At 42.1% G+C, this 25,717-nt stretch overlaps 1 protein-coding gene across 5 annotated transcripts in view; it reads right to left on the reverse strand.

Moving 5' to 3' along the window:
* Positions 1-23,696, reverse strand: part of ccdc57 (coiled-coil domain containing 57) — a 99,645-nt gene extending 75,949 nt beyond the window's left edge. For 4 of the 5 annotated variants that reach the window (XM_055654176.1, XM_055654178.1, XM_055654174.1 and 1 more), the window contains exons 1-3: positions 23,538-23,696; positions 5,352-5,767; positions 4,981-5,089 (exon numbers count right to left, since the gene is read on the reverse strand). In XM_055654176.1, coding sequence (XP_055510151.1) covers positions 4,981-5,089; positions 5,352-5,752 — 510 coding nt within the window. In that variant the 5' untranslated portion in view covers positions 5,753-5,767; positions 23,538-23,696. Of the gene's footprint in view, positions 1-4,980; positions 5,090-5,351; positions 5,768-9,043; positions 12,060-23,537 lie in introns of those variants that run through there. The other variant, XM_055654175.1, reaches the window with a different exon arrangement.
* Positions 23,697-25,717: the final 2,021 nt, after the last annotated feature.

Raw genomic sequence — 25,717 nt, forward strand, 5'->3', positions numbered from 1 at the left:
TTGGTAGGACACGGACAGGAAGAAACAATGGGTCTGCCAGGACAGTCAGGTTTGTGGATTTTGGGGAGAAGGTAAAATCGGGTCGTGCGGGGCTGGGGAACGATGAGGTTGGAGGCTTGGGAGGGCAGGGAGCCGGAAGTGATGAAGTCAGTGATAGTGCTAGAGATAGTGGCCTGGTGCTTGGCTGTGGGGTCATGGTCCAAGGGGTGCCATTTCGGACTGAAATGAAGAAAAACATTTTCACCCAGAGTGTTGTGAGTCTGTGGAATTCTCTGCCGCAGAAGGCAGTGGAGGCCAATTCTCTGGATATTGTCAAGAGAGAGTTAGATTTAGCTCTTCGGGCTAAGGGAATCAATGGATATGGTGAATAATCCGGAATGAGGTACTGATTTTGGATGATCAGCCACGATCATATTGAATGGTGGTGCTGGCTCGAAGGGCTGAATGGCCTACTCCTGAACCTATTTTCTATGTTTCCAAGTCTAAATCTTGAAGGACAGAAGAAAAAGAAAAAAAACAGAAGCTCTGGCTTAAATATCGAACCTGAAATTACATTACACTTCGACTTTCCCTTTCTATCGGCCGATAAAACCAGCTGGGAGAAATAATAGGAGACCTAACATGTTTGTGAATGATGGGGAGACGGAACCAGGTGAAGGAGGGAAGCGAGAACCTGAGTGGATCAGGAGAGAGAGGGAACACAGTGGATGAGAGTTACTGGAATTGGCAGATTCAGTGAAGTTATACATCTGGGTTCATGACACATTTTATATCGTATTAAAGTGAAGAGAATTATACACCTCGCACTCAAAGATATATTATAGCTTATAAATAGCTTATAAATGATAATCTACAACATTATTAGAATCAAATGTATTGAATGAGCTGCCAGAGGAAGTAGTTGAGGCAGGTACAATAATAATATTTAAGACATTTGGACAGATACATGGATAGGAAAAATATGGAGTCAAATGCAGGGAAATGAAATTAGTTTCGATAGGACTTCAAGGTCAGCATGGACGAATTGGACTGAAGGGACTGTATGAGGAGCAGCCATTTGGATGATTAAAATGTTGACTACTTGATTACCTCTAGTGGCCCTTTCTGTAAACTGTAGAAGAATTATATGCGATTTAAGGGATCTGAGGTTCATGCAATGTTTGTTGAAAATTAGATTGTTAAGACCATTTTTTTTAAGGTAACAAAGGCTATTAGCTACAACATTCTGCAACCTTTTCAACCATTTGTTCCACCTCCAGCTGAAGTACGAAGGGATGTCCATTTACATTATGCAGCCAATCATAAATGCGGAGATGTCAAATCAGAGGCAGGCAAAAATATTGTATTTCCGATGCCCGCTGGCATAATGTATTGAATGAGCTGCCAGAGGAAGTAGTTGAGGCAGGTACAATAATAATATTTAAGACATTTGGACAGATATATTAAATATATAATCTTATGCTGGCCTACATTAAAAGTAAAACATTGTATGTATATTCTTTTTGGGGGGGAGGGGGTGGAACCAAACAATCTTTACTATTTTCTTCTCTTCTCCATTTTCCTCATCATGCTAATTCTTGCTATCTGTCAAATGGTAACCATACCTCCACAGCATTACAATAAATGACATCAAAAGGACACTTTATGTCATGTTGTCACTTGCGGGCGGAGTACCAAGGCAAATTTCTTATATGTGAATATTTTCCCAATAAACGTATTCATTCATGACATACCATGACCCCACAGCCGAGCACCAGGCCACTATCTCTGGCACCATCACTGACTTCATCAACTCCGACTCCCTACCCTCCCAAGCCTCCAAACTCATCATTCCCCAGCCCCGCACGGCCCTATTTTACCTTCTCCCCAAAATCCACAAACCTGACTGTCCTGGCAGACCCATTGTTTCTGCCTGTTCGAGTCCTACAGAACTAATTTCCTCATACCTCGCTCTTCGTCTACTCCAGGACTTCCGTTGTCTAGAACACCATTCCTTCATCTTCACCATGGATGTCCAGTCACTCTACACCTCCATCCCCCACCAGGAGGGTCTCAAAGCCCTCGGTTTCTTCCTCGGCCCCAGAACCAACCAATGCCCGTCAACTGATACGTTCCTCTGCCTAGCGGAGCTGGTCCTTACCCTTAATAACTTTTTGTTTGACTCCTCCCATTTCCTCCAAATACAAGGCGTAGCTATGGGCACGCGCATGGGCCCCAGCTATGCCTGCCTTTTTGTTGGGTACGTCGAACAATCCTTGTTCGAGGCGTACCGTGGCCGTATCCCTGAATTCTACCTCCGCTACATTGGCGGTTGCATTGGTGCTACCAGAGGTGATTTTGTTTGGCCCCAATGGCTGCCGTGAACCTCCCTTTGTTGACTTGGGTCCACTGGCATTGTCCGTAAAGCCAACAGTTTTAAACCTGGGTTTTAGGATGGACGGTGATTTTAAACTATATAAACAAATAGGCGCGGTGGTTAAGTCCAGCTTCTTTCACCTAAGGAAGCTGGCAAAGGTGAAGCCCATTCTCGAGCGGCAGCATTTTGAAACAGTAATCCATGCCTTTATTACATCTAGGCTGGAACGCACTCTACTCTGGAGTCGCACGAGCTTCATTGGCTCGTCTCCAGCTGGTTCAAAATGCTGCCGCTCGCCTCTTAACCGGAACTCGAAAGAGGGAGCACATTACGCCAATTTTGGCCTCCCTTCACTGGCTCCCAGTGCACTTTCGAGTTCATTTTAAAATTCTTTTATTTGTTTTTAAAACGTTGAATGGGCTCGCCCCGCCTTACCTCTCTGAGCTGCTCCACCCATACGCTCCTGCCCGGTGCCTCAGGTCAGCTGCTCCTTGAGGTACCAAGGTCTAAGCGGAAGCTCAGAGGGGATAGAGCCTTTTCTGTTGCTGCTCCGGCACTCTGGAACACCTTGCCGTTGCACATCAGACAGGCCCCCTCACTGTCCATCTTCAAATCCACCTTAAAAACTCATTTTTATTCTCTGGCTTTCGACACTGGCTGAGACATTGCTCCTGTTTTTAGTGCTTTTAATGTCTTTTAATTTTTACTGTTTTATAGTCCTTTGTTTTACGGTTTTTAATGGTTTGTAATAACTTCTTGTCCATGAGTTCTCATGTACAGCACTTTGTGGCAACTGCAGTTGTTTAAAGTGCTTTATAAATAAAGTTATTATTATTATTACCTCCTGCACCCACACACAACTCACTGCTGACTTCATCCATTTCACCACTAACTTCCATCCGGCACTCAAATACACCTGGACCACTTCCGACATTTCCCTACCATTTCTTGACCTCTCTACTCCATCGCAGGTGATAGACTACTGACCGACATCCACTATAAACCCACTGACTCCCATGGCTATCTGGACTACACTTCTTCCCACCCTGCTTCCTGTAAGGACTCCATCCCCTACTCCCAATTCCTCTGTCTACGCCGCATCTGCACCCAGGATGAGGTGTTCCACACCAGGGTATCAGAGATGTCCTCATTCTTCAGGGAACGGGTGTTCCCCTCTTCTACTATAGATGAGGCTCTCACCAGGGTCTCTTCTATACCCCGTGACTCTGCTCTCATCCCCATCCCCCACTCATAACAAGGGCAGAGTCCCCCTTGACCTCACCTTCCACCATACCAGCCGTCACATACAACAAATAATCCTCCAACATTTTCGCCACCTCCAACATGATCCCACCACTTGCCACATCTTCCAATCTCCTCCCCTGTCTGCCTTCTGCAGAAACCGCTCCCTCCGGAACTCCCTGGTCAATTTGTCCCTTCCCACCCGAACCACCCCCTCTCTGGGCACTTTCCCTTGCAACCACAGGAAATGCTACACTTGTCGCTTTACCTCCCCCCTTTGACTCCATTCAAGGACCCAAGCAGTCTTTCCAGGTACGGCAGAGGTTCACCTGCGCCTCCTCCAACCTCATCTATTGCATCTGCTGCTCTAGATATCAGCTGCTCTACATCGGTGAGACCAAGCGTAGGCTTGGCGATCGCTTCGCCGAACACCTCCGCTCGGTTTGCAATAACCAACCTGATCTCCCGGTGGCTCAGCATTTCAACTCCCCCTCCCATTCCGAATCCGACCTTTCTGTCCTGGGCCTCCTCCATGGCCAGAGTGAGGACCACCATAAATTGGAGAAGCAGCACCTCATATTTCGCTTGGGCAATTTGCACCCCAGCGGTATGAACATTGACTTCTCTAATTTCAGGTAGTCCCTACTTTCTCCTCCCCTTCTTAGCTCTCCCTCAGCCCACTGGCTCCACCTCTTCCTTTCTTCTTCCCGCCCCACCCCACACTCAAGAGTCAAGAGTCAAGAGTCAAGAGAGTCAAGTCAAGAGTCAATTTAATTGTCATTTGGACCCCTGGGTGTATGCCGTTTCTGCAGCCATACATTACACACAAATAGACCCCAGACACAACATAATTACATTTAACATAAACATCCATCACATAACTGTGATGGAAGGCCAAAAAAACTTATCAGTCTGAAGAAGGGTTTCGACCCAAAACGTTGCCTATTTCTTCATTCCAAAGATGCTGCCTCACCCGCTGAGTTTCTCCAGCATTTTTGTCTACCTTTGTTTTTCCAGCATTCCTTCTCATTCATTCAAAAGTCCAGGAATGAACAATTATTAGAGAGGGAGAGAGAGAAGAAACTAATTCTGCCGTTTGTAGGAAGATACGTACAGACGACGGACGTTTTTTGAATTTACTGATATTGTAGGAACTCATTCACATGTAGAGGTGTCCATATGTTGGTCTTTCGTAACCCAAGGACAGCCTGTAAAGTATTCTTCCTACATTCCCATCAACAAAGCTCTGATTCTACCACTCACTGACGCACACCTTAGAGACAAATTACAGTGGCCAATGAATCATCCAACCTATAAATCAGTGTAACAATAAATGCACCAATCAATGTTTCAAGGCTTAATTGTAATGTTGCTTGTCATACCTGTTTTTGCAAAGCAAGCTGTCCCTCCACTTCTCGCACTTTGCGTTCGAGCTCCTGGGTTAGTTTCCTATACTTCTCCTGATGACCATTAATTTTGGAGTCTTTTGAACTCCATTGGGAATAGAACAAAAAGTTAAAAACCGCAAATTATCTGGGTATTTTATTTAAATGTAGCCTAATCCTATTAATAAACATGTTCTAAAAACTAATATAAAACACTCATGATTATATAATTGTGCCGGTAATTACATGCTTAAAACTGTCCATTAAATAACTTCATATTTTGATAAAGATTAAAAATTACATCATTTTCAACTTAAAATATCCAATCCACTGACATTACAACAAAATATCCAATCTGCTGACCATACCTGCGAATCTTCTCAATTTCCAGTTGATGTGTCTTTAATTGCCGCTGGTACTGAAACTGCAGTTCCTCCCGTGTCCTTGACTCATTCGCAACTATATTTTGCAACTTGTCAATCTGAATTTGCAGCTCACTGATTTCCGCTTGCTTACAACTTTCTGTTACCTTTAATTGAGCAAACATTGCATCGTACCGTTCCAAATCTTGGTCTCGCTCCTCCAGTACTTTTAGGTTGAACATAAAGTCCTCTTTCAGGATGTTAAACTTTTCTTTTTCTTCTTTGAATTTTGTTTGTGAATCTTGAAGTGCAGCAACCAATGATTGGATGCGTTGTGTTTGCAAGCCTTTCCATTCCTGCTCCTTCTGAGCAAGAAGTTCGTCAAGTCTATCATTTTCCTGAAGCATTTTCAGCCGTAGCACCTTGTAAATTCAACACAGCAGGTTATTCACATGCACTGTAAAACTGACTAATGCATGCTCCTTATGGTTTCCACTATACAAAATCAATAAGTCTCAAACAACAGGCTTCACTGACGAGGTATTATACCGTCCTATTTTTAGTATAGCATTGATTAACTGGCAGAATTTACCACGCTTTCAGAATTGATGCGCAACTAATAAGATGGATTAGTTAATTATTGATTGAGATGATAATTGATTAAAAACTCCATAGGCCACAATGGTTTGTGGTGCAGAAAGGACCAACTGCCTACAGCGATGTGTAGATCAGAATTACACAGTGGGAACAGGATGGAATACATACTTCTGTCTTCAACCTTCTGGTGTCTATATTTAAAAGAACTTGCTTTTTGATCATGGTGTTAAGATCATTAAGCATCAAGCAGCAACAATCAGGAAAGATAGGGTGGTAGCCATTACAAATCAGAACCAGTCTTCAAACTATTCAATCATAACCCCTACAAGCAGTAATCTATTTTGAAATTATAGAAACAGCTGCATGAATAAAAATATTGTTTGGAGACACAAGCGATGGCAGATGCTGGAATTATCAGCAGAAAAACAAACCAGCTGACTCGCTGAGGTATTAGTTGGAAATTGTCATCAACGTAAGACATTCACGTGCGCATTGATCATCGGTACAGACAATAGAGTTATGTTGGAAAGGGGACACAATAAACTGCTGGAAACTTGAGCAAAACACAAAGTGCTGAAGGAGTTAGCGGGTCAGGCTCTCCAGATGCTGCCTAACTGATGGAGTTATGTTAATTGGCCTACATTAACCAAGTGGTCGGATATCTTCAGCCAAGATATTTTGCCACTTTATGACAGAGATCAGGGAAGGTTCCAGCTGGCTATTTTGCCACCTAACACACCAGTGCACAGTGGTGCAGTAGCTGAGCAGGAGTCAGAGATCCAAATTTGATCCTGACCTTGGGTGCCATCTGTGTAGATTGTGTACATTCTCCCTGATGGGTTTCCTCTGTGTGCTCCAGTTTCCACCCACACCTCAAAGACATGTGGGTTTGTTGTTTATTGGCTTCTGTCAATTGCCCCTAGTGTGTAGGGAGTGGATGAGAAAGTGGGATAGCGTAGAACTAGCGTACAGGTGATTGATGGTCGTCGTGGATACTGTGGGCTGTTTCCATGCTGTATCCCTGAACTAAACTAAACATGGTCATGGCCTTATTTATTCTGTCATTCAGTATTTGGGGTGTTTGCATTTCCAGAAAGTCTGCCCTCAAAAATACTTTGATAAAAATAATGTATTTTGATTTCTGCTTTTTTCATTCACTTGTTTTAGGCCACTCATGTAAATTACTGTCTCAGCAAATGTGTTTGATGGTCCTGCAATTAAGATTGGTTCCCATCGTAAATATGTAATTTAGTTAAACGATTTGCCTGCACCCAAAATGTTGATATACAACGACAATGAGAAGACTTTCTTAGTAGCTTTTCATGCTATCCCCAAAGGCATTTAGCCAGCGAGAAGCGGAGGTATATAAATCAGGACAATGACTGATTTAATCTCCTTGGTATTCTTAGTTATAGAGAAAGAATTTAGACAGAGTGGTGGTGAAAACAGACAAGCTGTCCACATCAGATTTGGAAGCCAGCCAGAAACGTACGAGTCGTGGATCTCACGACCTTGATGACCCTCACAGTCAAATGTTTCCACAATAAAGACAGCACTCTGGGTAACGCTGCATAGGAGGCCTCCGACTCCAAACTGTTCCATAACAAGGCACTGATATTTAACGGAGCAGGAGTTAGTTAGCATGGGAAAAATAGCAGTTTTTATATTGTAGTCGAGAGGCTGCATATACTGGAATCGGAGCGGAAAACGAGTTGATTGAAGAACACAGCAGTTCAAGCAGCATCTGCAGAGGCAAAGGGATTGTTGACATTATGGGACAAAACCCTGCAATCAGGATAGTGTGTAAAAGGGGAAATGGACGGAATAAAGAGGTGAGGAGAAGGGGGCTGGCAGGATGTGGCAAACAATAGGTGGATCCAAGTGAAGGATTGTTGGGCAAATGGCGCCAAATGAAGAGGGATGATGACAGAGCAGGTGGGGGATGAGTGGAGACAACAAAGGATCCTGACCTTGGGTGGAATATGGAATCTGATACGAAAGAATGATGATGAATAGAAGCTGATAAGGGTGGTCAAATGGAAAAAGCAGGGGCTGGGGATTGGGGACCCAGTGGGTTGAGTGATAAGCAGCTGCTGGTAAATTGTTTTTTGAGCTTTATTTTCTGATTACTGTCTCATGTGACTGCTTTTATTTCATATCATTGATTCCAACACAAAAGGCCCTTTCAGCAATTAAACATTGTAATTTAGATGATCTCGTAATAAAACTGGTCATTTCATAATTTATCACAATTTATTAACACTAAAATAAATCAAGAAAATGAGCCATAAAGTTATATAACAAAGAAACAGGCTCTTCGGTCCAATTAATCCATGGCGACCAAGATGCCCCATCTAAGCTAGTCCCATTTGCTCTCCTTTTGTCATATCCCACTGAGCCAAGAGGAATATCACTTAGATTCTGTGTTAACGCCAGGCCTTTTTATCACAAAATATTCCAAATTTATCCCAAACTGAGAAAGACAAGGATTTAGTTATTGAAAGTGCTGATGATGTGGTAATTTCATTATCAATTTAGTATGGTGAACATATAAAACAAGTGATTCAGATTTTACACACATAATTAGAATGGCTCTGACCCAAAATGTCATCTGCCATTCCCTCCACATATGCTGCATGACCCGCTGAGTTCCTCCAGCACTTTATGAACCTAGATTCCAGTGATCAAGATTCTAGCATCTGCAGTTTCTTGTGTCTCCATCGAAATTAAAAATATTACTATAACCTAGCCATTACATTTCGTCTACACAAGTCACCATGCTTATGTTATGAGAGGTTGCTGTTATTTCTGCTTTATCTGCGGCTCAACTGTTTCATGGGTAATCAACCTTTGCTATACAATAGATTGTGAATGTCACTCCGCAGATACTTCCAACGCTTGCAATGAGTATTGTGTCAGCTAAAATAAGAGCAATGATGCAAGCTATATTTTCCCGACTGCCTTCCCAATACAGAGATAATGTGTTAATAATGACAAGGTCATTTTTGTACGCTTTGAACATGTATGCTCGCACAAAAGAACTCAGCCAAGTTTTTAGGAAGCCAATATTTTAAGTCTTAGGGCAACAAAACCCGACTCACTCAGGGTGTGTTCATAGGCTTATCTATCTTCAGCCTTTTTTCCATCATAAGGTCAGATGTAGGGATCCAAATGATTGTGTTCATGGTTCTTTAGATAAAGAACATGCTTGCATGCAGCGGGTAAAATCTAGGCTTGAACTGAAAAGTTGCAAGGGTCACTAGGCCAGAAAGTGCTCTCAAGACAGATACTAAACACATCCCTTGGTATTCAATGGCATTATCTGCACCAAATTTCCCACCAGAAATGTCTGGATGTTACCAAAAGCCAATATTGGCTATTGGAGCAGATCTAAGGGTGTATGGCATAATCATTTATTTTGTGATGGAGTAGATGAAAGGTTAGGATAGTGCATGGAATGCCAAACAAGCAGGTTGCTTTCTTCAGAATGTTGTTAAATGTTAAATGTAACATCTCCAGGTTGGCAGATGACACAAAGCTGGGTGGCAGGGTGAGCTGCGAGGAGGATGCTATGAGGCTGCAGGGTGACTTGGATACGTTGGATGAGTGGGCAGATGCATGGCATCTGAGGTTATCCACTTTGGTGGCAAGAACAAGAAGGCAGATTGTTATCTGAATGGTGTCAGATTAGGAAAAGGGAAAGTGCAGCAAGACTTGGGTGTCTTTGTACATCAGTCACAGAAAGTAAGCAAATGGCATGTTGGTCTTCATAGCGAGAGGATTTGAGTTTGGAGCAAGGAGGTCCTACTGCAGTCGTACAGGGCCCTGGTGAGGCCACAACTGGAGTATTGTGTGCAGTTTTGGTCTCCCAAATTCTTGCTATTGAGGGAGTGCAGTGTAGGTTCACCAGGTTAATTCCCAGGATGGCGGGACTGACATATGATGAAATAATGGATCTACTGGGCTTGTATTTGCTGGAATTTAGAAGGATGAGAGGTTATCTTATAGAAACATATAACATTCTAAAGGGATTGAACAGGCTAGATGCAGGAACAATGTTCCCAATGTTGGGGGAGTCCGGAACCAGAGGTTACAATGTATGAATAAGGGGTAGGCCATTTAAGATTCAAGATTCAAGATTCAATTCAAGATTCAATTTAATTGTCATTTGGACCCCTTGAGGTCCAAACGAAATGCCGTTTCTGCAGCCATACATTACAAACAAATAGACCCAAGACACAACATAATTTACATAAACATCCATCACATTGCTGTGATGGAAGGCCAAAAAAACTTATGCAAAGGCTTATGCAAAACTTATGCAAAAACAAAAAAATTTAGGCTGAGATGAGGAAAAACCTTTTCACCCAAAGAGTTGTGAATCTGTGAAATTCTCTGCCACAGAAGGCAGTGGAGGCCAATTCACTGGATGTTTTCAGGAGAGATTTAGATAGAGCTCTTAGGGCTAACAGAATCAAGGGATATGGGGAGAAAGCAGGAACGGGGTACTGATTTTGGATGATCGGCCATGACGGTGCTGGCTCGAAGGGCAGAATAGCTTCCTCCTGCACCTATTTTCTATGTTTCTATGTTAAGAAGACAAATGCAGACTATCCTGCTCCAACTTGTACCATACAATTTTATTTTAATTTCATAATTTACAGGAAGTACAAATCGGCACACTCCTTTCTTTCATTGAACTATAAAATAAACACATTTTGTATCACAATGTAGCAAATCACTCATATTTCCTCCTAAACAATATACCCATGAAGTGCCGTAGAGGCCGCTGTGAAGGACCCTGCCCCTCAGTGTCCAGGTGGCAGCAGGATCCTGGACTTTGGTCCAACCCCAAAAAGCCTTTGCATTTGTTGCACTGAACACCAGTATACCCCTCAGCATATTCATCCGCACCTGGGAATATCTGGTTGACAGCATTTACATGAAGGCTTCTCCTTACATTGTGCAACAAACAAGTTGCACGCACGGCAAGAGTGCATCTTTCATCAGGTAGATAGCCTCCCAGCACCAGTTGATGTTTATCTGAGGACGCCTGTGGGATCAGAGCAAAGATCACAGAGTTCTCTGATGGGCAGTTGCTTGGGAAGAATTGCCTTCTTGGCTTCACCCACAGTCATGAAGAGATTGACGATAACCTCATCCACACTGCGGCCATCTTGAGGGCAGCTTGTGTTAAGAGTGAAACTCTGGCTGTGCAGGAGTGATCTGCAGGGGAGCGAGCATTCCCTCACTGCCAGCCAAGCAAAGTCTTGCAGACCGTGTCAGGGGGCAAGTCACTTGCAGCAGGATGTCGAGCCTCTGACCTATTTCTGCAGCGACAGGATTTAAACAGCTGATCTGGTTGAACTATTGAGCACTGGTAATTCCTAGGATGTCAATAGTGGTGGGGAGGACATTTTGATGGTAATGCCTCCGACTGTCAAGGTAATGAGATTCTCTCTTGTTGAAGGATCAGAGAACTGGCACGTTTTGAACAGAAATGTTACCTAATATTTCCAGATCATGCCTGAATATTATCTTGCTACATGGAGATGTGGATTGGTTTACTGTCTGAGGCAATGTGAGCGGATCAATGGTGCAAGTGCCACAAAACATCTCATCTCTGACCTGATGATAGAAGGATGGTCATTGGTAAAGCAGCTGCATGATTAGACATAGCAAATTACCCCAAAGTACTACTGTCCTTTGCTCTACCTATTGTACTTGAGTTTGATGATGGTATTTATGTATAGTATTACCTGATGTGATTGAATAGCATGCAAAAACAAAGCTTTTTGCTGTACCTTAGCATGTGACAATAATAAACCTTAACAACTTATTTTCTCTCATAGTGACCTATGGTGGCACAACATTAGTGCTGCAAGTTCAATACTGACCTCATGCTGTCTACGTGGAGTTGGCAGCTTCTCCAAGTGGGTTTCTCTCGGTAACTCCAGATCATTCGACCAGATCACTCCCCCATCCCAAAGCCGGAATGGGGTACTGATTCTGGATGATCAGCCGTGATCATATTGAATGGCGGTGCTGGCTTGAAAGGCCGAATGGCCTGCTCCTGCACCTATTTTCTATGTTTCTATGTACTGGTAGATTCATTTCCTATTTAATTATTTCTTGATGTTGGAAATGGTGAAAATATAACGGAAAATAAACAATCTATTACAGTCTGAAGAAGAATCCAGACCCGAAATGTGGTCCATCCTCCACCCATTCCCTCCACAGTAGCTGCCTGAACATTGAGTTCCTCCACTGGAGCCCCAGGACGTTCCTGCTGGAGGCCGCTCCACGTTGCAACCCCAACGACAACGGAGACCCGACAGGGAAAAGGTCGGGTTCTCCGTGCAGGGGAAAGATTTTAAAAGTCCCCACCCCCCGCCCCCCCACACACACACACACACACCCCCCATCAAAAAAATAATAAAAACTACATTAAAACGGGACAAAAAATAACAAAAACACAAACGGACTGCAGAGGCCGCTGCGACGTGAGTCGCGCCGCCCACCTATGTTGATGCGTATGTGAGAGAGAATAGACTTATTCTTGATTATGGTGTTTGCATCAACACTAAAACTTATTCAATTTTCACAATAGATTGCACTGACCTATTTTTGACATTAGTTTTAATGACCTCCAGAAGAAATTTTGAGGATGCAACAGTCAGGTTTTCCAATCTATTCAGGTCACTCTTTAACATATACTTCTTTCCACACTATGCATGACAAGATAACAGCTGATAGTTTACAGATGGCAATGCTGCCGTGAGCAGGCCTTCTAAATATATACCATGAAAGTGTATTACATGGATTTCTCCCCCATCCCACCACCAGATTCTCTGGAGCAATCACCTCAAAACCAAATTGATTGACAAACTAACAGCCGCTAAGTGAATAAAACTTTTTTTGTTTCAATTACTACGTCAAGAAAGCAAATGTCATGTCATTTCACATATGACTTGTCAGGCTATGTCCAATCTTTCCTGCTTTCTATACCCCCCCCCCTCCCCCCCCAACAAAATTAGTTTGAAGAAGTGTCCTGACTCGAAATGCCACCTACAATACAATACAATACAATACAACGGTTTATTTGTCACATTGCACAAAAAGTGCAAGTGAAATGATTTGTCAGCAGCGATACAATGATAAAGGGCACACACAAAAACACAATAAAATTTTAACATAAACATCCACCACAGCATTCATCACTGTGGTGGAAGGCACACAATTTGGCCAGTCCTCCTCCATTTTCCCCCGTGGTCGGGAACCTCAACCCTCCGCAGCAGTCGCTGCGGGCGTCCAGATGGTAAGGACAAGGTACAAGTCCAGGTAAGTCCAGAGTCGGCTCATCCCCACCGGAGACCGCAGCTTTTAGTTGGTATAGGCCAGCGGCCGAAGATTTAAACATCTCTTCACAGATCTTAACATCTCTTCAACATCTTAACATCTTTTCACAGATGTTACCCGCCCCGCTGAGTTACTCTAGCATTTTCTGCTTTGTTCATGTATTTTGTTGGATTACCTGAAATTGGTACAATTGGGATAGGACCTGTGCAGTTTCAAAGTAGTTCACAAATTGACCCAAGTAAAATGCACTCCTTCACAATTACGCCAACAAGAAGAACAATACCTCACATTTTGGCTGGGTAGTAAACTACTCAATGGTATGTACGTTCCCACCCTCCGATCACCTCTGGTCCTTTCACTTATTTCCCTTCCCGTACCACTCACCCCACCCAGCACCCATTTTTCTCCCCTTCCCCTGCTGGTTCCATCCACTTGCTATCCACACATTTGAGAAGAGGGACTGAAGGAGGGAGAAGGTCCAAGGGAAAATAATATGGAGGAATTGTATGCTTGCATCTGTGTCCATGCATCCAATAACGTGCTTCCTGAACATGCAATCATGTGACAGTCGTGGACTTCCTTGCCTGTGCATGAAGTCTTTGCTCTACCAAGACAATGTAATACTACGTTAGAAGAACTCACACTGAGCAATCTTCCACTGGAGTGGAAACAAATTATCTCCATCCCAAGAGACTGCCTAAGAAGACGGAGCTACACAATTAAGTAATTAACAAAACAATTCATCCGTGCGACACCGGAAGGAGATCTGATGACAGGAACGTACATTTTAATGATAAAGCTTCTATTAATAAAATTATTTGAAACAACATTGACTGTGGTGGAACATAAGTTTCAAAAAGGTTTTTTTTATATAATCCAGCAATGTAACCCTTTTTTGATATGACTCTAATTATATTAGATGTCAAGGCACTGAGGAATGTTGATAAACACAAAGACCAAAGGGTGCTAGTCCATAGTGCCCTAAAAGTGACAATGCAGATCAGTTAATAAGGTGGTGAAGAAAACCTTTGCCAATCTTGCCTTCATAGGTTGGGGCATAGGATATGAGAATTAAGACATGTTACTAGGCTTTACACTGGTTAGGCCATTCTTGGCGTATTGTGTGCACCTTGTGGCTACACTATAGGAAGGATGTGAATGCAGAGAAGATTCACTAGGATGTTGCCTGGATTGGAGGATTTTAGTTTTAGAGAGAAATTCGACACACTGGGGTTCTTTTCTCAGAGAGAATGGGGTTAAGGGGTGACCTTAAACAAGATTATGAGGGACATAGAGAGAAAAGTCATAATCTTTTTCCAATTGTAGGGTTATCACAGAAAAAGGGGGATATGTTTAGGTAGGAGTAAGGAGTTTAAAAAGGAGGATCAGAGGGGGAAGCTTTTATTTTATTTTTTTTCACACAGAGAGTGGTGAATCTCTGGAACTCTCTGCCACAGAGGGTAGTTGAGGCCAGTTCATTGGCTATATTTAAGAGGGAGTTAGATGTGGCCCTTGTGGCTAAGGGGATCAGGGTGTATGGAGAGAAGGCAGGTACGGGATACTGAGTTGGATGATCAGCCATGATCATATTGAATGGCGGTGCAGGCTCGAAGGGCCGAATGGCCTACTCCTGCACCTAATTTCTATGTTTCTATGTTTCTATTTACAAAGAGAATAGTTGATATCTGGACCAAGCTGCCAGAGGAGGCAGATAAATCAGATACAATTACTATGCTTAAGAGGCATTTAGACTGGCACAAATAGATAAGGCATAAACAAATATGGTCCTCGTTCAGGCAAATAGGATGTGTAACAGGTCTATGTGGATGCATTTTGCCAAAGGGCTGTGCTGTACAGCTTTGTAAAACCAAGGTGACCAGTTTGCAAATAGTATCAAACTAAAATGAGCATAGAATGAAAGGAATCAGCCTTGCTCCATGGCAGCACTTAGGAAGCTTTTGAGTTTAAGTACCACTCCAAAGACTTGAGCAAATACAGTATTCTAAACAGGCACTTCAGTCCACTGAGAGAAGTGCCTTGCCCTGTTGGAGGTTCCAAGTTTCAGAAGACATTAAACTGTGTAGACAGATACAATCCAAGTGTCTGAAGTGCCAGGAGTTCTCTAAGGAATCCTTATCAATATTTATCCCTCAAACCATGTCACGGAAAGAAGGTTCCGTGGGAGCGTGTGCATGATTGCCTTCTTCATTCACCCCCACATTATCATAACGATTGCGTCTAAAGAAACTGAAATCTGTGATATGCGTCGGGATGTCCTCAGTTTATAAAATGTTCTATACGTGCAAATTCTCTCTTTAGATTTATAAAATGGTAAATAAATTGCAAAGCAATGAGCTATAAATTTACCAAAAGCAATCCTAAAGAAATACACAGATGAAAGGAGTCTAATGTAAACTGTACTTTCAGTACTGATGTACATTTGTACTCTCTGAATTATGCTGAAATAGCCAAGAATTAAGTTGCAAGAATCCAAGAATTCAACATGCTCAGCCAGTGCAAAAAAAATCCTAACAAACCCAAAGAATACAGTAGTATGCTGCCTTTAGTGTAGAATACGCCAGAAGTCACGACCAAACTGTTAAATATGCTTTAATTCAAACACATATATTTCTTGTATGATGATTCAGCCCAGGAATATACCAAAGAACCCAAATAAATTGAATTAGAGCAATCTCTCAAACTCCTAAAATTAGCAAAAGGAAATAAACCTCATGGATTAAGCTTTTAATGGGAAGGTTTGCGATTTATTTCAGGATAGTCGCAATGCAAAGTGATTTAAGTTCTGAGACCCACCCCCGACCCAGACACAAGGCTGTGTTTCATGGTACATATTGTTGAAACCTTCACAACCTACTTGCCTTTAGGTTTAGATAATAACCATTTCTCCACAGTGATTGAACAGTAGCTTTGTGAATGAAACCAGTTACAGCTCCTTCGCCATTTGGATGATGAAGTTTGAAAGAACATATCCTGCTGTTCTTAAGATGGATGGGTGATCTGGGTCACAGCAATAGACTCATTTCCAGCAGCTGTGAGTTGCACAAAATTATTCAGCTAGCTTCAACTAAAATCTGTTCTTAAAGCAAAAAACTAATGCAAAACCACTTTGTTTTCATGTACAACCTTAAAAAAAAGCAAGTAAAGAACTTAATCTCAAACATCCAATCTATACCAGGTACTGAATGTTAGTCCAGACGTCCGAATTAATAGAAGCATAAAGCGTCTTCATTCTTTTTGTAAGTTCTTTTTAACAAACAATTAAGTCTCTACAAAACAATTTACTGTAAGAGGAATGAGACTGCGAAGATTGTTTGGCATTGCTTTAATGTAAACCTTGTAATTTAAGTCATCTTTGCTCTGAAAACTATCAAACCTAACTCGCTGCAATAAGTCTAACTGACCATTGTTATGCAATTGCTGTTATGTTACTGGCCTCTTGATGCTGTACTGAAACCCTCAAACTATTGTTAATCAGACATTGCTGAACTTTATCTTGCTCTAAACGTTATTACCTTTATCCTGTATCTGTACACTACGGACGGCTTGATTGTAATCACATATAGTCTTTTCGCTGATAGGATAGCACGCAACAAAAAAGCTTTTCACTGTACCTTTGACAATATTAAACTAAACTAAAAAAAACGTTTTTGCCTTTGGTTTAAATATTGCCACAATTATGTTATATTTATGTGAATTAGCTTGATGTTTTTAATTAAACTGAGGAATTCATCTGTAGAAAAGTCTTCTTCATTCTTCAGTATTTGTAAGCATTCTGTGTGTTGAGTGAACTACCCTTATTAAACCCCAAAACAAAATCCTGGCAACAAAAGCCAATCTGACTTCCCATAACATCACTCAATATAGAGTAATTTAAAAAAAACTGAGATTGGGGGGTGGTTAGTGTGAGTGTGATGCCGCAGCTCCCCCCCCCCCACACAAACGCGCGTTGGGGGAAACAGACCCAACGGGTCTGCACTTGGTCTAGTATAATATAATAGTGCAATATTTAACCCAAAGGCAAAAACTTATTTTTGTCTTGTGTATCGAAGTACAGTGAAAAGCTTTTTTGTTGTGTGTTATCCAGTCAGCGAAAAGACTATACGTATTTACTAACATGCCATCCACAGTGTACATATAGAGGATAAAGGGAATAACGTTCAGAGCAACATAAAGTACAGTAAAGTCCGATTAAAGAAGTATAACGGTCTCAGTACAACATCAAGAGTCCAGTAACACAACAGTAGGTGTAATACCTACAGCATTATCACCCATCAAAATCGTCCAGCAATTTGTGGCAAGGAAGAATTACACTAGTTGCTACAAGTTAGATTACTGGAGAACCCATACTACAAGCAAAGGATGACTCTTCAATCCTAGTTTTTTTTTTACTGCATTTGCGAAACAATGGTGAGTTAAAATTATTGCAGAAAGTTAGGTTTGATAATTTTCAGAGCAAAGATGACTTCAATTACATGGTTTACATTAAAGCAATGCCAAACAATCTTTGCAAAATCTCATTCCTCTGACAGCAAATTGTTCCTAGAGACTAAATTGTTTGTTAAAAAGATCTTACATTTCCTTTTACTTCTATTTTGGAATTTCACAATGCATACATGATGCAATACCAATTCACTCTATTTCCTTCTATTTAATTATGTGTCTTTCTCAATCTCTAATACTTATTAGTTAAAGAAATGGACTGTCAGTTCCATTGGTCACCAAGCTTCTGAGTCCCACCCCCCAACGACTCTGGAAGTATCAGTTCGTATTTCCTCCAATTTGCACGTCAAAGATTTTGAGATGATTATCTTCTCTTCATTTTTAACTAATTATCAAACATTCTGTAGCAAATACTGGGCCAAAGTTTAGACACTCCTGTTAATCAAATCTCTGTGTGTTTCTGAGGACAAAGAGCAAGCACAGGATCAAGGCAAAACTAGTATCCCAGTCAATTTTCTTCCAATGCAGGAAGGGAAATTATGATCTAAATTAGTTGTATTACAAGCGCATAATAAAACTAATGCCGAGTAAAATTTTAATAATACAAGTACAGGTAACACATTTTTGGGTGTTTAGTATTAATAATGTGCCTGATTTTACTTTATTAATAATAGCCAGAGCCTCAGCCATTGGCATTATTGCAGGAATTATTAATATGCTTTCCAGATACACACAGCTAACTAGGGAAATCCAAATATTGACATCAGTAATACTGCAGGGGGAGTGCTGTTACAATTCTTATTGGTAGACTTGCTGCAGGTAGTACTGCTGTAATGCGATACAGCTGCATTCGTAAAAAATCTCGTACTATAGAAACTCATGTTAAGACTGTTGTATCCATTTGGAAAAGTGGTTTAGGGACTAGAAAGTTTTGAACTCACAATGACAAACTTATTTTTCCCTGCAGGATTATCGAAAATAAAGGCCTTTTCAATAGCAACGTTTAATTGTTACCGCATGCTAAAAATGCTAAAATCAGTGTGTAATAATTTTTAATTGAGTGTTGCTGGGCTAGTGCCAAATGAAGTGATTGTTTGTCATTTCAATGGCCACCTAACAGACTGTGTTCTCATGAGACAATGATATCTGGTTACTGCTGGGAGGTTATGTGCAAACAGGTTTTTTGCTCGCATACTGTTGAATCCAAGACAGCTTTTTTTTCTGATTGCCAATTTCCCAAGTAACCTTTAAATCGCTCTGATCGAAATTGTATTATAACCCATTTGGCACATGTAATGCACATAATGTTCCTTAATTCATACTCAGGTTATATCCAATTAAAGTTATCTAAACACGTATTATAGCAGAACTACCTGTACTGAAATGATTATGATGACACGAACAGGGGGTGCCTATTCATCAGAACAGTTCTAAAAACAGCTGAAAATAGTGACTGTTAAATTCAATAGTATAATGGCATAATTATTCAAAATTGCAGCTATACTACTTTTCTGGCACCAAAAATTATTTTTGCAAATGGTCTTATTTCCTTGAAAGTAAATGTTGGAAATTTAACAACATTTTTCAAAAGTTTTGTTGTTTGGACTATTATCAAAACCTTTTACATCCTCCTATATTTCGTTATCCTTACATCATTATCTGTTGACCATTTACATCTAATTTATTCACACTTTATCTATATTACTAAAATTCTGTTCTTGACCGCTTTTGACGATCTGTGCTGCGATTTCCGAGAGAACGGCGCCACCTACGGCCGTCATTTTTGGCCACCTCGCTCAGAGCCCCCCTCCGCCGCATGTATGCCGAGGATTTTTCCCGTCGATGAAATATGACAGAGATATAAATGTTTTTACAAAATTCCCCATTCTCTCTGCTGCCCCTGCTGGAGGGAGGGGGAGGGACTATAAAACCAGGAAGTGGTGTGCCTCAATCAGTGTCTGCAAGTGGTGTGCCTCAATCAGTCTCTGCAAGTGGTGTGCCTCAATCAGAGCTCTGAATGACACGGAACAAATGTCTAAAGCACTGTTAGGAGCCTTAATTTGGTTTGAAGATGAAACGATGGCTAGTTTGAGGTCAAAAAGCAGTGCCTGCAAATGGTTGTTTGGGTGTGGGCTGAAGTAAAAAGGCATTTATTTTCTTTTTCTCTCTCTCTCCCTCTCTCTCCCTTCTCTCTCTGCCCCCCCCCCCCCCCCTCCCTCTAGATGTGACTGCAAGTTGGGGGCTATGCGTCAGTAGATAGGGTGGTTAAGGGGTAAAAGGAGCAAATTAATAATATTAATATCATATCAAGGAGGTAATTAGCGTGAGTGCGGGGGGAAGGATAGTTAGTGTGTGTGACGCTGCGTGCCGCATCCCCCCCACAACCACACGTTGGGGGAACAGACCCAACGGGTCTGCACTTGGTCTAGTATTTTCTAGATTTGACTTTGCATGACTTTCATCTGATTGAAATAAGAAAAGCAAGGTTTTTAAAGCACCCTTTAGACACCTCACAGTATATTAGGCGTTATGTTTGTTCATGATATGTATTTATATTATTTCACCATAACATACTTGCCGGCATACAAGAAATCAATGTGTTTAAGTGTGCAAATGTCATTATTTATGAGAGCAAACTCTGAGTTAAAAAAAATGAAATACTTTATTTTGTTCACTTTAAATTTTTAGGTACATTTTTTGTTTGAAGATGCAAATGAGAGGAACACCCTCAGTAGATTTAAACATAGCAAACGTTATATAAAACAAATGCCCAAAATATGCAGCCGGTCAGGCAGCATCTAGACAGTGAAACAGATTTCAGTTCAATAGTCTTGCATTGAAACTGATTAAACATCAGTGCTCTGAAAAAATAATTTTGTTTTCTCTAAAGTCTCTATTCTCTAAATAATTTTGTTTTCGCCGTCTAATGCTTCTGGTCAAAGCCCTGCAGTCAAAACCCTGCACCAGTTGGATTTCACTTAGGCTAACATTTTCTTCCATTAATCCCTTGATGCAGGCTTGTGTTACCCAGCCAGGTTCACCTAACTAGGAATTATATGGGAAATATAATCCTTGGGTACCGATACAAAACAACATCTGCCCATTCCCTCCACTGATGCTGCCTGATCTAGACTTTCTCTCGCACTTTGTGTTTATATTCCTCTAAATAATCTCACTGTGAAATCCAACGTGTAATCTTACTTTACTTTGACCTTTTCCTGATTTCAATTGTCTACATTTCTCCAACCGTCTTGGAACCTGAATGGTGCTGTCTTCTTCCATTTAATGTTCTACTCATTACATTCTGATTGTTATGTCGAGGGCTGTATCCATTCAAATGGACTAATTTAGAGGTCAACAGGTAAGAAAATCAATCCAAAGCTTTAAATTCAGCTAAAGAATACAATATTTTAAAGTAAGATTCTAATTAACCTATATTATTTTATTTAAAAATTCTATTTGTTTATTGTCTATATAAAAGACTCCCCTGGTCCCAATTAACTTTTATTTACATCAAAAGTTATTTATGCCTAACTAGCCTTAGTTTATTAATCTTTAATTATGTGCCTAACTATATTTACTTCCTTGATCTAACTTTCTTCCTCAGCGCAAATCCCAACCAAACTCTTCTCTTCCCAATTTAAAAGGTGTTGATTTATAGTTATAGAGTCAAAGAGTGCTACAGGCCCTTTGGCCCAACTTGCCTACACCAGCCAACACTATCCCAGCTAAAGTCCAACTTGCTTGTGCTTGGTCCATATCCCTCCAAACCTGTCCTATTCATGTACCTGTCTAACAGTTTCTTAAATGATGGGATAGTCCCAGCCTCAACTACCTCCTCAGGCAGCTTGTTCCACACACCCACCACCCTTTATGTGAAAAAGTTACCCCTCGGATTCCTATTAAATCATTTCCCTTTCACCTTGAACCTATGTCCTCTGGTCCTCGATTCCCCTACTCTGGGCAAGACACTCTATGCATCTCCCCGATCTATTCCTCTCATGATTTTGTACACCTCTATACACCTCTATACATCCTCCATGGAATAAAGACCCAGCCTACTCACCCTTCTCCCTATGATTTACACCCTCTAGTCCTAGCAACATCTTTGTAAATCTTTTCTGAACCCTTTCAAGCTTGACAATACCTTTCCTATAACATGGTTACCATAACTGAATACAATATTCTAAATGCGGTCTCACCAACATCTTATACAACTGCAACATGACCTCCCAACTTCTATACTCAACACTCCGACTGATGAAGGCCAAAGTGCCAAAAGCCTTTTTGACCACCTTATCTACCTGCAACTCGACCTTCAAGGAACCATGCACCTGTACTCCTAGATCCCTCTGCTCTACAACACTACCCAGAGGCCTACCATTTACTGTGTAGGTCCTGCCCTTGTTCGACATCCCAACGTGCAACACTTCACACTTCTCTGTATCAAATTCTATCAACCATTCCTCTGCCCACCTGGCCAATCAATCCAGATCCTGCTGCAATCTTTCACAACCATCCACTATCTGCAAAATCTGTTAAAATACAGTTACAATAAACAATAGACGCAGGAGTAGGCCATTCGGCCCTTCAAGCCAGCACCACCATTCAATGTGATCATGGCTGATCATCCCCACAATGAATTGCAAATGCAGGACTCTTGAGTAAAACACAAAGTCCTGGAGGTACTCAGCAGGTTAAGCAGCATCTACGGAGGGAATGGAAGGAATTTAGGCAATCTAAAAAACATCCAGATGTTTTGAGTTTAGCCGTGAAACATCATCTGTCCATTCATTCCAGAGATGCTGCCTGACCCTTTGAGTTCCTCCAGGACATTTTGTTTTGACTTGGTTATAAAACCGTAAAAACCGTGACCTCCAGTTTCAAATATAGCTTCTTCCAAACAACCATGAGGCTTTTTGCAATATTCTTATATTGACTTACTTTTGATGAAATTCAGCGAGCAAACACGATAATTCCCGATATTTTGGACCTTTAAATCTCCACGGCAAATGTCCGCTGTTCACTTCCGCTGGATTGGCACCTTCAGCTCCCTCTTTAATTTACCTTAGTTTCTATCTTTTTTTTTTAAACTGTAAATCTAGGTAGCTGTGCCTCACGGTCACCCCGACTGGCACAATAAATTGCAGATCAAAACCTGGCCGTTTTCTATGTTTTTAACGGGTGGGAAAGTGCGTGTTTTCCCATCCACTAACATGTACCGGATGTCTAGCATGTCCTCCACTTGAGATTTTCGATCACGTGGGTGCGGATCTACGCTCCAGTGACCTTTCGTGAAATCACCCTATGGTTTTATATTTAATTATTTATTTTATTGTGTTACTTTAAGTACTGTGTTTACAGATCTATTGTGCTGCTACAAGTAAGAAATTCATAATTCCATATTGGGTACATTTGACAATTAAACACTGGAGACACTTTTGTTGAAGAAGTTCAAGATCAAGAATAATTGTAAGAAATTATGACAATTGAAGCCTTGACTCTTATGATCACGTTGATATCTTTGGTCTGGCTGAACGAAGATGAATCTTTCTGTGTTGCATTATCCCAATGTTCCAGCTAAGCACCATATTGTTCTTAAATACTTTTGGGGTCTTGAAGAAGACATGAGATTGAACTTATATATGGATACAAATCATGAACCTTTTGTAATTCAATAAACTGGCGCCTGTTCGGCGGCCTGGAAGATTTGCACCAAATCCCGCAGATTAATCCGATTTATGCAAACAGCGCTGTGCAAAATGACAACCTCACCTTTCACTGCCGTGTAGTTCCAATTGCAATTCCTCTCCTTCTTAACTCCAAGCCCGTTTAAACAGGCCGCCGCCGCCGCCGGCGCCGCCTCCTGCCGTTGCCATGGACACGGCGAAGCGTCGCAGTCAATGCCCTCCCCCTGTGCACAGAGCGCGGTCCGCCGGCCGCCGCGGCCGCGAAAGGCAGTACCAGCCCCCACCCACTCTCGTCACACCGTTATGTTGGGCCGAAGGGTCTTGTGCTGTATGACTCGATTATTAATCAAATTACTTAACATGATTAGAATGCGTTGCCTAAAATATAAGACAATTTAGACAGAAAGAAGCTTCAGCTTGAACTTTTCACACCAAGCCTTCGGGAATGGTTCTTAAGCTCAATGATTTGAATTAGAAGTGACATGTAAACAAACTGTAAAGATCTATAGTATAGGTTTTGCTCAAGATGCCAACATCTGCAGTCTCTTGTGTCTCCAGTGAATAAGATCTCATGGCAATATTCAATATAGATTCAGGAGTTCATCTGGCAATATAAGGGCTGCCAACTCACACGCATTGAGCGTGAGAATCAGGCATTTGGCCAAATTCTCACGCTCTTACGCTGATCACAAATTTCTCCAGCTCTGTCGAGAGAAATTCTCTGATCAACAAAAATTTAAAAACGCATAACAACTGCATGGGCCGCGGGTGTTGGAGAGACGGGGCTGAGGGAGTGATGGAACCAGAAGCAGCGACGGTGTCAGATGCGGACAGGGAGCCAGGGCTGGCAAGTGTTTGCCGGGCTGGCGGGTGTTTGCCGGACTTTCAGAAAGCATTTGATAAGTTCCCACACAGGAGATTAGTGGGCAAAATTAGTGCACATGGTATTGGGGGTAGGGTATTGACATGGATAGAAAATTGGTTGGCAGACAGGAAACAAAGAGTAGGGTTAACGGGTCACTTTCAGAATGGCAGGTAGTGACTAGTGGGGTGTCGCAAGGCTCAGTGCGGGGACCGCAGCTATTTACAATATATATTAATGATTTAGATGAAGGAATCAAAAGTAACGTTAGCAAATTTGTAGATGACACAAAGCTGAGTAGCAGTGTGAACTGTGAAGAGGATGCTATGAGGATGCAGAGTGACCTCTGCTGCTGGTGCTGTTGCTGCTGCTGGTACTGTTGCTGCTGCTGCTGCTGGTGCTGTTGCTGCTGCTGCCGCTGCTGCTGCCGGAGAGTCGGGGGCTCCAACGACAGGTCTGTGGACGACGGCGCCGAGCCCACGGCTCCCTGGGGGGGAGACCGCTTTTCGGGGCTTCTGCGGCGGCGACTTCTCCCGCCCGACTTGCGGGGTCGAAGAGCTCCTGGACCGGGGCCTGACACCGCTGCCCCGCGCGGCTGGAATGGCCGCGGACTCTGCAAGCGCACACCGGGGGCTCTAACACCAAGACCCGGTGTGCGACCTTGCACCACCCGGCGTGGCTTTAATGGCCACGGGACAATCGCCATCGCCAGCCGGGGGCTATGACTTTGACTCTGACATCGGGGGGGGAAGAGTGCAGTGGAGAGATACGTTTATTTGGCCTCCATCACAGTTATGTGATGGATGTTTATGTTAAGTGTAATTGTGTTGTGTCTGGGGTCTATTTGTGTGTTATGTATGGCTGCAGAAACGGCATTTCGTTTGGACCTCCAGGGGTCCAAATGACAAATAAATAAATTGATTCTGATTCTGATTCTGACTTGGACAGGTTGGGTGAGTGGGCAGATGCAGTACAATGTGGATAAATGTGAGGTAATCCACTTTGGAGGCATGAATGAGAAGGCAGATTATTATCTGAATGGTGTCAGGTTAGGAAAAGGGGAAGTACAACGAGACCTGGATGTCCTGATACATAAGTCACTGAAAGTAAGCATGCAGGTACAGCAGGTAGTGAAGAAAGCTAATGGTATGTTGGCCTTCATAACGAGAACAGTTGAGTATAGGAGCAAAGAGGTCCTTCTGCAGTTGTACAGGGCCCTGGTGAAACTTTTGAGGAAGGACATTCTTGCTATTGAGGGAGTGCAGCGTAGGTTCACGAGGTTAATTTCTGGGATGGCGGGAATGTCATGCGAATGAAGGGAATTGAGCAACTGGGCTTGTATTCACTGGAATTTAGAAGGATGAGAGGGATCCTATATAAACATTAAATTATTAAGGAATTGG

Source organism: Leucoraja erinacea, chromosome 23 (genome assembly GCF_028641065.1).
Source record: "Leucoraja erinacea ecotype New England chromosome 23, Leri_hhj_1, whole genome shotgun sequence".
NCBI lineage: Eukaryota > Metazoa > Chordata > Chondrichthyes > Rajiformes > Rajidae > Leucoraja > Leucoraja erinaceus.